Source organism: Ptychodera flava, chromosome 22 (genome assembly GCF_041260155.1).
Source record: "Ptychodera flava strain L36383 chromosome 22, AS_Pfla_20210202, whole genome shotgun sequence".
NCBI classification, from domain to species: domain Eukaryota; kingdom Metazoa; phylum Hemichordata; class Enteropneusta; family Ptychoderidae; genus Ptychodera; species Ptychodera flava.
In genome coordinates this window covers 17,504,676-17,524,540 of record NC_091949.1, presented here as the reverse complement: position 1 = coordinate 17,524,540, position 19,865 = coordinate 17,504,676, and the positions used below count along the sequence as shown (strand labels likewise).

Genomic DNA, 19,865 nt, shown 5'->3' with positions numbered 1-19,865 from the left:
AATTTATCAACACACTGTACCTATCTACTGCTTTAATTCCTGAGCTTTTCCTTCTAACTGTATAGCTACTGATTGTATTTCAGTTTGTTTTTCTCTTTTTGCAGTCTTAGAATTTGCACTCCTAAGACTATTTAACTTTGCAACAAAGACATTTCCCTGTAGATTCAGCTTTCTTGGAATATTTATTATCAGATTTGTTAAGTTCAACTACATCAGTCTCAAGTATCTTCATTTTCCAGGGTTTTCAAGGGCTCAATCACATTTTTCCAGGGTGTCCAGGGCTAAAATAAAATTCCAGGGTTTTCCAGGACCGTACGAACCCTGTCTAGAGTATCAGGGAATGAGGCTTTCATATTTTTCAAAACAAAAAAAAAGACAGACATTTCTTAAATGTAATCAATTTCTTATTTAATAATTATTTACAGATTGCTAATAAATTATACATGAATTAATAAACAACTCAAACTGAAAGATCATACAGCAATGTGATTTGTTTAGGACGAAAAAAATTTCAGCAGAATACCCTCGTAAATTAGTTACCGTTTCATGAGTTGCTGTGACTACTGCACCACAAATGTAAAAGTATGGCGCAGTGTCTGCTTGAAACAAAATGACTGAGCTGACATAATTCCTGAAGTGATTTGAGTAAGAATTCTAAAATCCCTAATTGCGTACACCAAAATCACTAATATTTCTTTTGTCTATATCTAGTAGACAATGAAAATTTGCATTCACGTTCAGTCTACTTGGTTTGGGGAAATGTTCTACAGTATCTGAAACTAACTCGAGGCAACTTCAGGATGAGTTTATCAGCGTCTGCAGGCTTGCTTAAACTTTATATAAACCAGTAGTGCTAAAAGAAGCAAACACATATGCAAGGGAAAATGTTTGAAAATATTTTTAACATTATAGACAATCAGTCTGCAGAACGCTATTGGGGAAGCTCATGGTACGTGTGTCTACACAAAAGTTATTTTGATGTTCCATTCTGGAGGATGAAAAATATATTCCAAAGTAATTTTTAAGAATAGTAATTGATGAAATCTAGTGAAAATATTTCTGTAAGTTTTGTATTTTTAGGTTAAATGGACTGAAAGATCCATTGCCAGATGTTGCTTCCTTCCTACAAGAGATGAGCGGCGGAAGCTCCATTGAGCAATAGATCTCCCAGTTTAGCAGTTCAAGTATATTACCCAAGCTATGTTACCAGACTGACAATAAACCCTCTACACTTCAGCAACGTCATTTTTCTGTTTTCACATAACAAGATCGTACTATGCTAGTATTAGGATAAACACTCAAAAAAGCATAAAAGAATGATTGGCACTGTATAATTTTTGCTTGTGCTTCAAACGACGATATCTTTACACAAATCTGATGACAAACAAAAAAATACCACTGATCTTGGAAAACCACTATTGGGAAGTAAGAGTTGATCAGCAATTTAACCTCACTACAAACATTTCAAAAGCAAGTTTTGTTGAATCGATTCTGCTTCACTTTCTTAGATTGTAAAAATGCTCTAAAGTCTCTTTTCTTCCTTACAGCTCTTCTATACCTAAGGATTTCTAGGGACAAGAATGGAGGAAAGATTTAAAGTCACATATAAAACGCTTGATGCTAATTGTACTTTGTGTCACTTCCACAGTACAAACATGATGTAAAAATCTTCAGCACAAATATTAAAATAATAGAGCAAATATCGAAAACATACAATATATGAAATAAAATCTCACAAGGGTTGATTTGTATTCTAATACAAATTTTGACTACATAATATACAAACAGAGAAATTGTAAACTTATAAAAATGGAAACAAAACATATACATACTTTTTCTTCTTTTACGCAGACCTGCATGCCTAACTGCCAATACATGACCAATGTTACGATAGTATAATTGTGATAGATTTTAAAATTAAGTTTTCAAAAAGTACCTGAAAGGTCTGTTACATTCCTATTTTGCCAGGTAGGCGTAAAGTTTTGTAAAAATTACTGACATAAAATTAAAACATTCAAAGATTCAAAATAGATTTTACATATTTGGTGCATACACAAGAAACAAACTTGAGACAGAGCAGAACCAGGCATTCCAAGACTTTGATTGACAGTTTGTGAAGGAAACTAACTCTTTTGAACCACAGTGACAGTAAAATCTCTTTGTTTCTGACACAATTGTGTCATTTTGTGATATCAGCTAAGTGGAACACACTCAATTAACCACATATGAGTACCCCAATGGCAACATATCAACGAATGCAATTGTACAAACACAATTAAATTCACAGATGTCAGTGGACGTGTGTATAAAAACAACACATTTAAAACTAACCATACCGTTTAAATCAAGAAAAACATACACATTGACGTATCAAACAACATAAATTGTGCTTTTCGTATGGACATATAAGGCTAACCAGAATTTGCACTTGTTGTTAAAATCGCCCAAATTTTCATGTGTATGTTATGGGCTTCGTCATCATCTTTGAAGTGTCAATGAAAGTTTTGGAATGCTTGATAGTAAAGCAAATTGCCACGTTACATTTAATTCTATGAATCTGTAGTGAACTATATTATGTTATTTCAAAATTTCACCGGAAAAGACAACGTACGTAATACTTGGTAATGGCTATTTGTAATGCTGAGAATTCTGAAGTCATACCAGTTAGAAAATGAACCATGACATCAAAACCTGATACCCCCTTCTCAAGTAATGGAACATTCCCATACATTGCAGGAGAAACTGCGGGTATGTACCATTAAGGAAAGGGGTGAACAGGTCTCGATGTACAGGTGCAATTGTATGAAGTCAAACATATTTCTACCTGTTGACAACAACAAGAACACCAACTACGGAGAAAAGGGACAAGTGTGTATTTACATTCTTTAATTTGCACATAAAAATTTAAAATCTTAACGTCGTATCAAGAAGAGCAAATTGTTCTGTACACTATTAACTATACCGTAAAATATTATTTATCAAGTTTTGAATTTGTAAAAATTGCATAGCAGAAATCACAGACTGAATTTTCTTTTTAAAATTATTCAACACCCATTGTATCAAACACAGAGTACAGTTACCACCGACAGATTTTTATTTAGTTTTGTATTTTTTTTTATAAAAGAGCAATAAGATTAGATTCTCCTGTAAGCTGAAGACATTTAGCAATACATATGTGACCGAAAATATTGCTACTTTGTATCTTGGATTGAGGCTTCCTTAACTTCGTAATTCTAATATTTTCTTTCATGTGAACTCATAACTTTCTATTGCGGCAACAGCAAGGAAAGCAGTTAACACGTGAAATAAAGTGTTTAATTGAGTTCTTTGTCTCTCTCTGTAATATGAAGATGAAATGTAATACCAAGAATGGAATAAGCATGAAAACTGTTGCACAAATGTCTCCAGCAAACAGTAGAACATAATCAGATTGACTCATAACACACCACTTTGTAAATATTCTGCGATAAATTTTACGACAGAATCACGTTTCACAAAATAACCTAAAGCAACATTTAAGTACAAGTGCCACTATCAGTGAAACTCACTTATATTTGATCTTCTGCGTGGCTGACCGGCAGTTTCAAGCGACAGCATGCCCAACCAGGCACAGTTCCGCGCCACGTTGCTTGAAAAGCCAGCGTTTGCGCGGTCTTGTGCTCTGTGGGTTACCGTCGTTTTACTTCCGCCTAACCTTCATCACATGCTATGAACTTGATCTGGAGGATCTCAAGAGTGGTGTTATGAGGAAATTTAAGGATTGTAGAGAGAAACACTCTGACCTCGAAACTTGCGTGATGGTTGACCTTTGACCTGGTTAACCATCATGCAATAGGATCAGGTTATTTATAATTCAGGATTTTTTGGGTGTAGTTGTCTAATTTTCCAAACAAAACTCAATTTGTTCATTTCCTTCATTTAGTTGAAGATTGAATTGCTCTTTTGGTAAGTGTAAATTTCAACAACTCATTATTCTAGGGGTTTAGTCTCAACTCAATAAGATATTCTAATAAACAAATATTCATATATATATAATCTAAATCCAACATTTTGTATTGCCAATTATTATTTCGATATTCCAATGAATCCTTGAGCAAAATAAATTCATACTCTCCGAAGTGGAAACCATCACCAAACATTCTTTGTCAAGTTCTGTTATTGCTTTTCCCGTCCACAATGTTTGCTGGTATCGACCAATCAGATTCTGCTTGGCAAAGAAAGGCACCAATCAAAAGGGTTGTTACATTCATGTCACTGAAGTCAAATGTTTGGGGATGATTTCCTGGAAATGTTAGGTAAGTAGAAGGTACCATTGAGAAACTGTTCAAAAACACTCCTTCATTATTATTCAATATGTTACTATTTTATACACCATGCCGTTTTTTTTGCTTCTCAAACCACCATAGATCTCAAACAATGTGCAACACATCACAGGAACTGAAAAAATCACCGTTTGTAAGTTGGCTTTCTTGGCTTCTGAATCGACTAGTCATGTTACGAGACACAACATTTACATGAAATTGCACACAACTTTGGGGTTTCGTTACCAACAGCACTGGCGACTATAATCCCTTGACAAAAGTGTATTTGTACACACAACATTGATAATATACATTGCTTCTCTTCCGGGTACGGAGCAGAGGCTATTGTTTCCAAATAAAAATACAAGAACTAATGAAAACCTAATAGTATAAACTCGTTGATTGATTTCGCAACATGGAAGCCATAAATTTACAGTATTATTGTCTTACGTGACCTTTGACCTCTGACACATATACTCTCCTCCAAGCACTAAGGTCATGACACTGAACATCACTATGTATACAGTTCGGCTGATCCTGAAAACGACAAGTTTTCAGAGAGTGACTGGTCATGTCATCACCAAATACTACTTTAGTGAGCTATGTTGTTGTCATGTGAGTTTTAATTTATCATTTTGGTTTTTTTGTTTTGCAGGAGTTGTCAGGGAGACTAAGTTTCACCGTCTGAAATACCTCCGTCACGAAGTTACCTCATGTATAATTGTACACTGACGTCACCTGCAACGATGCGATTTCTGAGAGTGATTGGCATGCATAATCAAGATAGAATGGTGCATAATATAAAACACTGAGTGTTGTGGGTCTCCTCCTATCCGTGGATGCCATGCTCAAAGACGCTTGCTTTGATCTTGGTTACGGATGTGTCAAGTGTTAAGTGACCTGGGTGGAAGAGAGTACATGCGACAATCCCAAAAGATATAGACCTGTGCAAAGTATATACACTACTAGATTACGAAACCAGTCACCCAGACATTGGACACTAACTGACAACATATCCAGTAAGTTGTATAGAAAGAACAATCCAAATTACAGAACAGGCGAACACCGTTTTTTGATTGGAGACCAGATTTTCTTTTACTGGACAGAGGGATGAAAGGATAATGAGGATACAGTTGTGGGGAGAGGGGGAGGGAGGGACGGGGTGGGGGAGGGGGAGGGTGACAAGACAGACATGGCAGTGTCTTTGTTGATGCAGTTCACACATATGACTCAGGTAAATCAGCCACACAGGCGTGCCATCAGCAGAGGGTTTCGTCCCACTCTTCTTTTGTGCGAGTATTCGGGGCGTGGGCCGGAGATGACTCCGTGGGCCTGCCCTCGTCGGGATGTGCCTCCCTGCTCTCCCTCTCCCCCTCGTGCTTCTTCCTCTTACTTGACCGATCTCTGCGCGGGATACGAGCTCTCTGTGGCCGGTTTGAATGGCATGAGGCAGAAGATCAGGTCTGTGGGCATCAGGACGAACTCAAATGTGGGATTGGTGACGACGTAACGCTTTGAAGATGGCGTGGCTGTCGTTGCTGTCGTATCCCTAAATCTGTAGATTCCGAAACACAGGATGCCATACTTCTGCAAGGCATATTGGTAAAGTTCTCCATAATCTCCACCGTTCTGGAAAACACCATGTAAATTATCATGAAAATATAAAGAAATATGCAATCAGCACACCACAATTATACACATCTGAGAAACAAAGCATTGAGCATTTAACCCTTTCATCAACATGGTTTGGCCCAAACAGCATTGTTATCAATGGTCATTGTGGACCTGTTCTCAGGGACTGGGGGTGGAAGGGGGTTTGGGCGGGTTGAAAAAATAGATTTACATATAGAAGTTCAAAAGTGCGTGTCTGAGTTCTGAAAGTCATGATTTTATGTACATGTATACTGTGGGCTTTAGCCTCCATTAGAATTTTGTCCATGTGTAGCATCTACAATTGGTGAAAAAGCAGTCATACTTTAGATCATTTATGCAAATTAGTTGACTGCTCTAAAACCAATGAGATGGCCACGATCACAAGACAAAGGAATTTGTTCAATGAAGGATATGTGATTCTCCAACTTATGCAAATATATAGTTATTTTGGATTGCTTTTTAATATATGTAAAAATGACTTCAAATAACATTTATGCCTGTATGGTTGTGCAGGTCCTTGTCACATTTTATCCTCTCCTAACAGAAGGCTGAAGAGCAATCCTATCATTCCCTATGGCAAAGTTGGATCTGTATCCATGGAAATGGGTGTGACAAAGTTATGGAATGTTGTGTGACTGGTCACAAAGAACCAGAACAGGTCTGCTGGCATTACAAAAATACCTCCCAGATCCAACACATGGTATGCATAGGCAATCATCATACACAGTCTTGTGAAATATCAGTTGACTATCGCAAGCAAAAATATCACATCCTTTTGTTTCAGATATCGATCACTTACTGAGAACTGTGACAAGGGTCCTTCATAGACTGGTAACTGTGCAACTCTGCAGCGATCTCGGTTACACAGGAGCTGTGGTGTTGTGTACCCTCCCCTCATTCCGGCTCCCTCTGCCAGGATCTGTTCCAATTCAGGGGTTGCACCCCCGGTGATGAGTGTTCGTATAAGTGTCAGGGCATTGTCATTGAAATATGTCTGAAAAACATAAACGTGAAACACTCTTAGCGTTTTTAACAAAGTGAAATGGAAATCCAAATGTGTTTTAAGTCCTTGTACCAACTGAAATTTACAAGTTATCTTACAAGTCACTGCCATCTGTTTCTAGCAACATGAGGAACACTTCAAGATATCTCTTTTTTCAATGAACTAGGCACAATAGTGAGAGCATTCATGATGTATTGTGTACAGCACTGCTGAGTTTGATCAATGAATTAATGAATACATAGAGCACACATCAATAACTGCATACAATATTAACAACGCCAATCACTGAATCTCATATACCGGTAATTCTGCCATCTCTAATCAATGAATCACGTATACCATTTCAATCTCTCATTAATATATCATATACAATACACACAGCACCTATCATCGAAACATATGTAATTCTCCCATTTCTCTTCAAGGAATCAAGTATACCTTCTAAAACTCCTATCAATGAGCTACATACAATTCTAACATCATTCGTCAATGAATTATAATTCTCACATCTCTCATCAATGAATCAAGTACAGCATCTCAATCTCTCATCAATGAATCATATACAATATTCACATCACCAATCAATGAATTGTATATAATTCTCCCATCTCTCAATCAATGAATCAAGTCTACCATCTCAATCTCTCATCAATGAATCATATGTAATTCTCCCATTTCTCATCAATGAATCAAATATACTATTTCAATCTCTCATCAATGAATCAAGTACAGCATCTCAATCTCTCATCAATGAATCACATACAATACTCACATCACCCATCAATGAATTAAATATAATTCTCCCATCTCTCAATCAATGAATCAAGTCTACCATCTCAATCTCTCATCAATGAAGCACAATACTCACAGCACTCATCAATGAATCATGTATACTAACTGCTGTTTCTGATCAATGAATCAAGAAGAATACTCACAGCACTCATCAATGAATCATGTATACTAACTGCAGTTTCTGATCAATGAATCAAGAAGAATACTCAAAGTACTCATCAATGAATCATGTATACTAACTGCTGTTTCTGATCAATGAATCAAGAAGAATACTAACAGCACTCATCAATGAATCATGTATACTAACTGCTGTTTCTGATCAATGAATCAAGAAGAATACTCACAGCACTCATCTATGAATCAAGCACACTGGCTGCTCTTCTGATCAATGAATCAAGAAGAATACTTACAGCACTCATCAATGAATCATGTATACTAACTGCAGTTTCTGATCAATGAATCAAGAAGAATACTTACAGCACTCATCAATGAATCAAGCACACTGACTGCAAATGCTGTTCCACAGGCAAACGGCTGTGTGACATAGAGTTCAGTGTCTGGATCGTCGTCGTCATCTTGATCCAAAAACTGTACATTTGAGTCATTCACTGTGGACATTAGAAATAAAACACAATTATGAATTTGAAACTTATTTCTAGTAATGTACGAAATAACATTGACAGGTTTGATTAAAAGCAAATAATGATTTAACCAAAAGGCTACTGATAGTTTGGGAGGACATCTACAAGCAAAACAGACAGAAATGCTCCGTCATGATTCCCCATGCAGTGCATGGAGTATTGAGTTGGATCACCACATGAAGTGGTTAAGGGAATTACAATATCTTGAGACTGCACACTGGCAATGTACAGAGATGTGATAAATTGCTTTGATTGCATCTTTGCATATTTCAACTTTTTACGAAGAAAGGCTCTCCGAAGAACTTTTTGAATCAACTATCTTCGTTGAAAGAGAGCTTGCTTCAATTGGCAGTCATGAAAATGAGACCTTGTTCTATTGTATTCATTTGCTGAACATTATCTGAGTACAAAGGAACATGGAATAATCGTAAAAATTTATTCAATTGTCTGAGAGGATACAAAAAACATACATTCGCACATACATACCCACATACATACATACAGACATACAGACGCCACCGACTCATCATATAAGTTCTTTTTGGTATTTATATATAAAACCAAATACGAGCTAAAAATAGCCAATAAAAATATGAATACTTTTATGGAAGGTAAAAATTGCGTTGCCTACCTTACCTAATTCTGATATTTATTTTTGGCGTCCATAGTAGACGGAGTAATTACATTTTCAAAAGTGAAACTGCATTTGTACAAGGACAATAAGACCGAGCTGTTTGTCATCATGTGGGGGACACAGAAGACTATTCAATACTGTTACAATGTAAATCACTTGTGTTTGTGTTTCTCAGTTCTGTAGAGCAACATAATTTTATGACAAATGACTTCTTTATTAAAAGATGTTTATATTTATTCATTTATTTTTTTCCCCTTCTGATCTACCAGTTTACCCATTCTGTCAAAGTTCTTGTTATTTTGAATGGCATAGATGGCCACTCTTACCTAATTCAGTTATCATGGGTACATTTGCACCAACAGCGGATCCTCTTCTGGACAAGCTCTTTCGACTCCCCATGATTGGTGAGAAGCCTTGCGGAATAAACCCTGTTGATGAAATATATTATTATACACATTATTTTAGGTTTGTCTCTATGCCATGTGGACTTATTTCATCTTATCATCAACACATGTAAACCTCAACCCTAACATCGGGCAGTGGGGTCTCATGCAGAACTATGCCGTGTACCATGTAAGAAATCCATATATCATACTGTGTACCATGTAATAACCCACAAGTAAAATTGTGTATCATGTGATAACCCATAGGCAATGCCAAGTACCACAAACTGACCCGATCCATTCTATTTGGGGGAGAGAGAGAGGCATTCGTATAGTCCCATCGTGAATGTATAGATTATAAAGTCATGCTGATTTTGGTGAGTTTGTACGATCTGCCATGTTGTAATGTTTGCAACACTTCTCAAATTCTATACCATGCAACGCTATTATTTTGTCATGTACATTAAAGTAGTATGCTTCGGTTTAACATTGTACCATGTAATATTATTGTTCTTACATGTGAAAATCAGATAAATTACACACGTGTCACCACAGACAGAGAAGTTTATATACTGTCCATGATGTCACGTCTATGTGATATAGAAACTGTGTCTTTAATCATTCTGGCTGATGAGTGCCCGTGTACCATGTAATATGTTGCAAAAAATTTGAATATGTATAGACTCTTATCAATATATTCAGAATGAATTCTGTCTTGTAGGATCAAAATACTTGCATTTCATATACAGGTAGAATAGGTTTGGAAACAGATTTTTGGATACTCTGACTTTCTCCAATACTTTGCTGGCCTGCTGCTTGTGTGGTGTCATTTCAAAGTCTGTAATGTCAATGATCTTCCCACTGTCTTGTTTTCGTGAAAATCAAAATTCAACTTTTGCCCCGCCGATTTCCCTATAAATTTCTCACAGGGTATAGTGGCCATTTTGAATTTTAAATATCAATGAAAGTTATGTAACTTTTCTCATATTATAAAATTTGCATGATGACCCTAGATTTTTTATTCTTGATCATGAAAGTGAAGGGTTTAGTTTCCTTGAGCAGAGTGTAAGCAAAATTACACAAACCTTTGAGTTTTGAGGGGTTACTACCTTAATTAGAAATATGGTTACATGGTTGCATTGAAGGTGTAAAAAGGTGTAAATTTCAAAAAGTTAGAATGCTGTTAACCTGGACGGATCTTCACCATGCTGTACACTCTAAATTCAAACAAAGTATGTCATCTTTCAAATTCCTTTTTAACGTTAACTGTTTTTCATCATAATGAACACAATTGTGTGACTGCTTTACTCAAATTTCACAAAGAAAGAAAATCTCACATCATTGAGATATTCCCTCTTGTGCGTGAAAATACATTTAATACTGTAGTGTCAGACTGGCATTTTTACAATTCATTCTCATGGCACTGCAACATAATCTAAATTGTCCCATCTTTTGTCACTTTGAAAGTCCAATACAAACCACTTTGTCCTATGCACAAAGTACTTTCTAGGGGCATAGCAGTTATGTTTCCTGCCATTTTGTCTGTAAGTTCATATTTCCAATTTCATACATCTCGTAGTTTTGATTTTGTTATGATCTACATCTCAGTTTTGCACTATGTATTTTGAAGATCGATTTGGTACACAGTGACTGCACAAATTTATATTATTTACCCAAACCAAGCCACATCTATACACAGAGCACTTTGAGTGAGTACTTTGAGATTTGCAAGGGTGTAAAAAGACTTGCCAGCTTGCTTTGAGCATAGTAGAGATCCAACTTTTGACAAACTTTTGAAAAATTGCAGAAACATTAACTGTGTTACATGATGCCCACCCTCCAACTTTAAGTGCCAATCATTCATCTGTCTGGTGCTACCTATGACTTTGGAAATGCAAACGTGATAGACCATCAAGATTAATTTAAAAATTTGGCAAAAAAGGTTGTACCCTAAGCCTTTACACTCATGTAAAAGGTAATTCAGTTATGCTACAAGTCTTTTAAATATTATGAAATGTGTATGCCATTTAACAGTCATAAGTTTTAAAACTTTAAATTTAATTCCGGATATATAAGGGTGGGGCAAAGTTGATCTGATGAAAAATTAGATGTAGTTCTTTACCTAGTATTCATTTGTTTGGCATTCGTTTTTGCTATCCTTAGAGAGTCCAAGCCACAGATGAAAGAATATTAAAGCATGATTTTATTTAGACCATCGCAGAGTAATTTTAATTTTGTGAACTAACATCTTTTTCATGTGAGTTGGTACCACAGCTGGCTTTTTTGACTAACATTCAAATGTTATTCTTCATATATACTGAGAGACCCTGGAAATATCTTGGGTTTTTTGTGTGTGATGTGGAATTCACAACAAAAGCTATCCTTCAATGAAACAATCTGATCTATTAGACTAAATGGAACTTGTGTGGTAAATTGATTGAGTTAGTTCAAATTTCACAATATTTCAAACGATTAATTATTAGAGTATTATATCTACAAACTATGTAGAAAATTTACATAAATTTGATTGACAGAAAATAATCCAATAATGCTGCAGTCTTATTGGCTGTTTAGATATCTTACTCTATTCCGATTGGCCCTGTCAGTATATTGCTATGATCTCATTGGATGCATGGAAAGTACATCTTGGACTGACATGCTGCCATCAGATCCAATTTTGAAACTGCTCTTTACAATGTGAGTTGACCTAACTCTAGCAAAGCCTGCTCATACAAAATTTCTAACTTTCAAGCGCAATAAAATAAAATCATACTTTCTAAACTAAAATCTTTTCTCCTTACAGAATGATCAATTTTCTATTCCACTTTAAACCATGCATCCTCAGCCATGCCCTGATAATAAAATTCCTAAGAATTTCATCTCATCTTTGTCTTTACCTTCCTCCTTTTCTTCCGTCTGTTTTTCCTCACTATCTTCTTTCTCAGTGATATCTTTCACTTCAGACGTATTTTCATCTTCAATTTGAAATTTTTTTTTTGAGTCAATGATTGAACCAAGAAGTTAAAATGACCAGACAGAGATACAAGTGGCTGTGAATGATTAGTCTTGCCATGGTCATGCTATTAGAGTTCTTTATAGTTGCATCAGTATTCAAAATTGAACAGTATGTGCCCTCATGCGATTGTTATTGGTACAATGAAGTTAAAAAAAATACAAAAACTGAACTATCATCAACCACAAAAATGATTTGAACTTTTCTACATCAAAGCTGAGATTTAACACAGCCAATAACATAGCGGTGAACAACACTGCCTTTGTCTTGCCACTGCCAAATGGACCTGGTTTCAGTACGGGCCAGTGCACAGACACACATTCAAGATATTTTACCAGCAAAAATTTAAGTCAACTGAAGAGTCAACAAAATTTCAACAGACTGTCTGCTGACACATCACAGATTCAGATTTCCTCAATGTCAAGGTCATTTGGATTTGAAGAACCAAATATTTCCAAAATAAAGAATGTATGGCGTCAAGTGAGCTGTACCTACTGAAACTGTCACTGGTTTCAGAGGCTGTATATGGCCTTTCTCTGTACAGTGACAACCAACAATTTTGTTGTACGTGCTTTACACCACTACGGTCAGTACTGTACACTGCAACCTATCAGGGTGGCAGGTATGTTGCTAAAACAGAATTTCACACCACTGAGGGCAGTCTCACTGGGTATTTAAACTATTTCCTATTTCTGTTGATGAATCTTGCAACAGTGCCACATGACTGCAGCCCAGATGCTTGAATTGCATTTTCAATCATTTTTCATCACCAGGATTTTAGTGCAAAAATCTGGTCCGACAAGTCCGCACTTTGTGTTAGACTGGCTGACCTAACAAGTCCATAACTTGCATATTAAGTAATCTGCATATGGCAGCGCATCGGCAAATCGCATTCTTCCTTAGTCCAACGTGACACCTGGTGCCCTCGGTGCAAATATCAGGCTTTCAAGACGTCAGTCACTTTGGTTATCTAAAGCTAATTAACACTACTATTTTGTACTTACTTGCAGCACAGCATTAAGCAAAACTGTGTCGGGGGATACATGCAGACTTAAGAAAGCAAAGAGATAAAGAGAGGAAGGAGACGGGGCAGTGTATACTACTAGTCTAGGTACGCGTCAAAACACTAAATGAACATTGTAAACAGTGCGCTAAACTGAGACAAAACAAAATAACGAACACAAACAAAACACAGATTGCTGTACCTTCCAAGTCAATAGAATCAAGATCAATAAGGGGCAAGTCTGTATGAGACAAAGTGAGAAAGAAGAGCGTTACAAAAAGCAGATAAGCGTAATCATATACAGAAATTATAGTATCTCAGAAGTGAAACTGACAACATAAAAAGAAACAGAACTGAATAGAAAAAAATGAGTGAAAAAAATGTAAAAAAATTGTTTTAAACTGGATATCATGCTACGGATAATACATTTCATGCTATCCGATAATAAATTTTTCTGCATATGTAATGTACATGTATACATTTAATGAAACTTGTTTGGATGGGAAGCTGAAGAAAAATGGATAAATGTTTCAGATGGGATGTATTATTACACTGTGGAAGAATTCTGACTTCCTGTGATATTTGGCTTTATGGATTTTGAATAGTGATCAGTGTGTTTTGAATGGAATGGAAATGTAGAATCATGGTTAGAAAAAACTATTTCCCATCATGCTTTGTTATTTGCCATGGAAACAAACCTACCAATTTAACACATCAGAAAAACTATTTACATTGCCTTTCTTGCTTTTTTTTAAAATCATTGTTTTTAGAAATGAAATGTATGGGCAAAAAATGCTCAGTAGTTAGTCTTTAATCTTGATGACAGACCTCTTGATGAAATTCAATGTTAACTTCTGTACTGAACACCATAGTTTTATTCAAACTCTATGACATCACTATAAACCTTTCTCCTTTTTGATTTGATATCTGACTAGCTGACATGAAGACATCTACATTCAAACAACAACATTTGAGATATCTAGGAATTTACTGACATTCCCAAGATTTTAAAAGTTGTCATGGAAACAGGGATATCAAGACACGCCCTATGTTTTGTGGCAAATCAGAGGTGCAGTCTAGCAGCGAAAGATGAAGAGAGAAGGGACACTGTAGTGTTTGATCAGAAAATAATATTTCTAACATTTTGATGGCATTGTTTTAGGGTAAATGTATACTGTTCGGTAATATTTGTAAAGTCTAGTAGACAGACAGGAAGAAGACACATCATATATATACGCTGTGTGCAAAGAGGCCATTATCTCAGAAAAGAATGACAACAATTGTATGTGATTTTTGTTTGCAAGTCACCAACTTGTCAAGAGATACTGTGAAAATTGCAATTTATCATACTTAGGACTTATCACTTATACTTTTAAACAGCACCTTTGCATGGCACAATCTGTATTTGTGCCTTCATTATCTCTTGATAGACAAAAAAAAATTTCCCATTTGTGAAACTGTCTGGGATGGTCAGTTTTTCTATGAGAAATATGTAACTCACTTCTGCCTTGTTTGCCCTTAAGGATTTTGAATTGAATTGCCAGGACATAAACACTAATGTCCTGTAGTTTATATAATAATATTGGTACTTTTGAAAGCAACAGGTAGTTACAGAAAAGTGGGAACATTGGAGTAATGTAAACATTTCACTTAGGGCCAAGTGTAGCAATGGTATTGGTGCCGTGTCTTTACCAGTCAGCAAACGCAATGATTTGACCCATGAACACCATAATAGTTTTGAAGCGTTTCATGCCAGCTTATTGAATTCTTTTCCCTTCCCCTGCAAACAGCAGAGATGACCGAGGCAGCTTTGAGTCCTTGATGATGTGCAGGTTAGTTGCAGATAATGACATGAGTCATGAAGTTTTTAGTGTGAAAGAAGTGACCTATTATGCAGTTCATTGCTTTGTGTTAATCATTGCTTTGTGTTAATCATTAGTATTAAGAAAATGCGATGTTGATGATCATGTTGAGTGATCTCTTGAAAGGGATGAGTTGTAACTTTGATACTATTTTCAGTATTTTTATTCTCAAAAACAGACTCTGTTATTTTTTTCCCAAAAGAATGTTGCAATATAAAGCTTTAGCCTTGTATTTGGTGCAATCTGTTATGTTGTTATTGATATACGAGTTCAAGTCTGGACTGGAATCCTATTGCCAACAATATAATCGGACATCACGACTATTATACAGGCCATGTTTGCAAGTTGAAGACAGGTGTTTCAATATGATTTGGCAGTAGAACAAGAAATTGGACTTTTCGGCCAGGAGAAAACCATCGGAAAATGCATCAAAAGTTACAACTAATGGAGTTTTGAGAGAGGATATGTGTTTTTATGCTGACAGTTTTGGAGTTTTGAGAGAGGATATGTGTTGCATACAGCAGCCTCAGTATTGTCTTTTTGTTTTGGTGTCATACAAAAATGTTGTGACCAGTATTCGCAAAATAATACAGCCTGTTTGAAAGTCAAAGTATTATTTCATCTTGCAAGCACACACTATGCAAAATTCTGTGAAATATGATTTGTCAAAACGATGGTCACAGGATTTTTTGTTTCTGTTATGCTTGCAAGATGTACAACAGTGATAGTTAGGAAGCTTGAGATTCCCCTAGTGGACATACCGGTTGTATTGACACTACTTATATGAATTGATGTAAAAAAAAACAATACCGCTGCAATGAAAGCTGTCTTGTTCTGTTTTTATGAAAAGAAATGTATGAGTATTGGCAGTGGACTGATGCGTTGCATGTCGTGATTGTTGTGGAAGTGATTTCATGGAGCATCAATGGAAATGTTACAATCCTGAATGAACAGCATTAACAATACACATGCTGGATTGACATACATCAGACTTTTTTTTTTGAAATCATGCAGTGCAGACCGAGTTGGATACCCGTATTTACAGCCGCCATTCTTCCCCTGTTCACCCCTATTCCCTATAGACTGGTCCAGAATCATCATTTCTAACAATGGCTTGGGCCAAACTATGGTGGTGAAGGGGTTAAACATATGGTAACTTGAGCGAATTTGTTTTACGCGAGTGGTAATTTTCACATGCCCCATGCACTGCTTACATTGAGAAATGCAGGCTAGTCTAGGATAACTACAAGATATGAAATCTTTTTTCGATATATTTTTGCAGTGAGCTCAGAGAAGATTCTTTTACTGTTGAAAACATTTGACGCCTTTAACGATGACACTGGGAAAGCAAAACTCACGTATGAAAATTGTGTCACCACTAACATCATCACTGAAAATTCATGCCAGTCACCTAAATTGATCTAAGTTATTAAACAGAGGCATATATTTATACTACAGAAATTCTCATTGTTAGAGTTCATATCATTGAATGTTTGCGCAATTAATGAAACCGGTACAAAATTAATCTGATATCATTTTAGGGTATCAATTCAGCTAGTTATCTTTTAACACATACCCTAACATATGGTATTTATTGTTAAATCATATGTGCATTATTACTTGAAACAAATTGTTTTCAAAATTATTTCATTACACAGAAGAGTCCAGTATTTATCAATGTGCGATACATTCACATCAAATGGAAGGGCTAGGATCTTTTTAAAGGCTTTTCATTTAAGTAATTTTGCAGCGACAGTCATTATGGGTATGCAACTTGGTCCACTCATGCAAACAGAGAACTGTACATTCAAATGCAGGCAGACAAGCATGCGAGAAACGACAACAGACCAGGCAAGTGGCGGGGGCCAGATTTTCACAACGACAACAGAAACAAGCCTGCTACGAAGTTGTAAGATCTTACCACCTTCCGTGGTATCGTGATTAAGTTCGTTAGAGGTGGAAGCAGTGTTAGTAAGAGCTTGAAGAGATCGTGTGCTGTCTGTTAGTTGGTGATATGTTTTCTCTGCTGCCGGCATGTTTGAGGCACCGTTTTGGGGGGTACTATCTCTACGTCTGTGCACATCACCTTGCGATGAAGCTCGTAAGAGGCCGACGGTGTCGTCAAACGTCATGGCTTTCAGATTGAGCGATGCGAGGATTGTCTCTTTGTCTTGAAGATACGGGTCTTCTGATTTGCCCTGATTGGCAGAGAGTATCACGCACATGTCGCAAAGATTGACGTTGACTGCTCGCAGGTCTGCCCGACTCAAAGGAAATCCCTGTCAAATAAAATGGTTATTGCTTACTTATTACTTTGTATAACATAATTTGGGACGGTGTTTGGTTTCTGTTAAAACTGACACACATTCACAGGGTTATTGAAATATGTAATGTAAAATATTTACGGTCTAGTCTCCACTACATGAGCTCTTTGAAGTTTGGTCTTAATCTTTATATGCACATGTTAAAATATTGCAGGCTCAAAACCGTCAAATGATCACTATAAATTACTCTTAAGGTAGTATGCGCCTAAAAAGTGAAAGACAAACTTTTGCTCAAACTTTCCTCAAGGAATCTTTCAACCATTCTCTTTCAAAATCAAGAATAAAAATTGGGGGTCACCTTGCAAATTTTGGTTCTAGAGGAGGAAACAAATTACCCAAGATCTATAATGATTTAAAATCAAAAATGGCAACCATCCTTGAGTTTATTTCATGGAGGAAAATAAAATTTTTGATTTGCAATTGATGAAAGTTAAAACGTGTTTGTTATAATTTACATTGTAAAATTTAAATGCTGCAGCTATATTGATGTGATGCATCTAGATAAGGTGCATAAAATACACTGTCTATAAACAAGATAGTCACTCAGATGAAGTTCTGATCACCCCCTCCCTTTAACCCTTTCACCCCCAGTTCCTGTATACAGGTCCAACTTTACCATAGAAAACATGGATTTGGGACAAACCATGGTGGTGAAAGGGTTAAGAGGGAAGACAAAAGTCTACTTACATCTAGAACGTTAACTTTTGGAAAATTCTTGAGTGATTCCCACTCTTTCTTGATGTATTCCAGACTGCCTAGGATCAGAATGTGTTTCAGTGCATTGTAGTGGATGTTGCTGGCTCGGAGCGGCATGACCAGATTACGCAGACCAATCAGCGGAGAGTCCTTGTCACCAAATATACATACCACAACGTGACCATTCATGATTTTCATCTGAGCTTGGTTCCGTGTCTGAGGAAAATGAAACATGGAAAAATTTAGGAAGAGCCACGTCAAGTTGGAGTGATCCAGAACATGATAAAAGAGACTAATTTCTAACCATTATGCATCTACCACCGAGAAAAACAGAATTTTCATGAGGTGAAAAGGCATACAAAATTTGAATTCAGTAACATTTCCCCATTTCCAGGTGCCAAACCAATGCATTCTGTGGATACCTCTCTGTTAAACTGAAAGATCTGTGGCTCGAGGACGCTCCCCATGCTCCCCTCCTAAGAGGGGGAGTGTAGAGAGCGCCCTCGGGCGATGGATCTTCCAGTCTACCTCTCAGTCTGCACATTAACTTTTGGACCATTTCCAGGGACCTGTTGGGCGGCTGCCAGATTATGTTTTTGTAGTGGCATGGATTATAAGAAGTATTTTCAAGATAGCGTTCTATTTTTGCTCTCTAAACTGAAATAAGAAATGTTGATGTTGCATGAAAGTCTGTACTCTGCCCATTAGATGCCCCTGTCATATATGAAAGAATTTACAATGTTAAAGCCCCAGTATTTGTAACTTTTAACAATTTTTTTCATATTTTTGATTAAAATGACATCCTCAGTATGTGAAAGTAGACCATAATTAATACTGAATCGCATGGTTTGCATGCCCAGCCCGCCTCACGATTAACAGTAAAAGGAGTGAAAAATGACTTCTTGTCCGGACCAGAAGTCAGCTTTGTTGACACACGAAACGAAACGTAATCACACCACCGCGCATGCTCAACCACATCTACGCAAGTTTTACTGTGGCGTCCGTAGAAACCATAACGCTCTTCGAAAAGGTCTGGTCCATCGAAACTGGAGACTCAGCTAAAAACGCGCGAAAGTTGGGTGAAATACCGGAAAGATATAATATGAAAGTGTTTACATATTGTTCCGACTATAATGAGCCGTGCAAACAAACGTCTTTAACAGCTAAACCAACGACGGAGGCAGTCGATTGTAAGCTTCAAGCAAGACACTGCACGTTGTGACGATGGTACGGAGATCAAGTTTGCTGAATGAATTGAGAGAGAAATACATGTATGAATAAAAATTCAACACTTCACCATTGTAATCATTGAACTAGTCGTTTCTTCCATTATGGAGTATAATGAAAATTTCGTTGAAAATAAATGACGGGACTGATTCTGCTCCGTCTACTCAAACGAAGTTTTGTGTACGGCCAGGCTACGCTGCAGGCAACACAGCCTATCAGCTTCGCATATTGTTGCCGTACGGCGTAATTGAAAACGCTCAGAACGGAAAATTATATCTTGAATGCAGTACAAAAGTCTTACTTATTAAATTTAAAAGTATTTCAAAATAATAT

At 36.6% G+C, this 19,865-nt stretch overlaps 1 protein-coding gene across 8 annotated transcripts in view; it reads right to left on the bottom strand.

Annotated features, from left to right (window-relative positions):
• Nucleotides 1-382: 382 nt before the first annotated feature.
• Nucleotides 383-19,865, bottom strand: part of LOC139122830 (calcium-activated potassium channel subunit alpha-1-like) — a 35,120-nt gene continuing 15,637 nt past the window's right edge. For 3 of the 8 annotated variants that reach the window (XM_070688629.1, XM_070688632.1, XM_070688635.1), the window contains 8 exons: nt 18,297-18,521; nt 17,207-17,564; nt 13,626-13,664; nt 12,305-12,382; nt 9,351-9,452; nt 8,227-8,357; nt 6,754-6,948; nt 383-5,930 (listed from right to left, as the gene is read on the bottom strand). In XM_070688629.1, coding sequence (XP_070544730.1) covers nt 5,691-5,930; nt 6,754-6,948; nt 8,227-8,357; nt 9,351-9,452; nt 12,305-12,382; nt 13,626-13,664; nt 17,207-17,564; nt 18,297-18,521 — 1,368 coding nt within the window. In that variant the 3' untranslated portion in view covers nt 383-5,690. The remainder of the gene's footprint in view (nt 5,931-6,753; nt 6,949-8,226; nt 8,358-9,350; nt 9,453-12,304; nt 12,383-13,625; nt 13,665-17,206; nt 17,565-18,296; nt 18,522-19,865) is intronic. The other 5 variants (XM_070688634.1, XM_070688630.1, XM_070688636.1 and 2 more) reach the window with 5 other exon arrangements.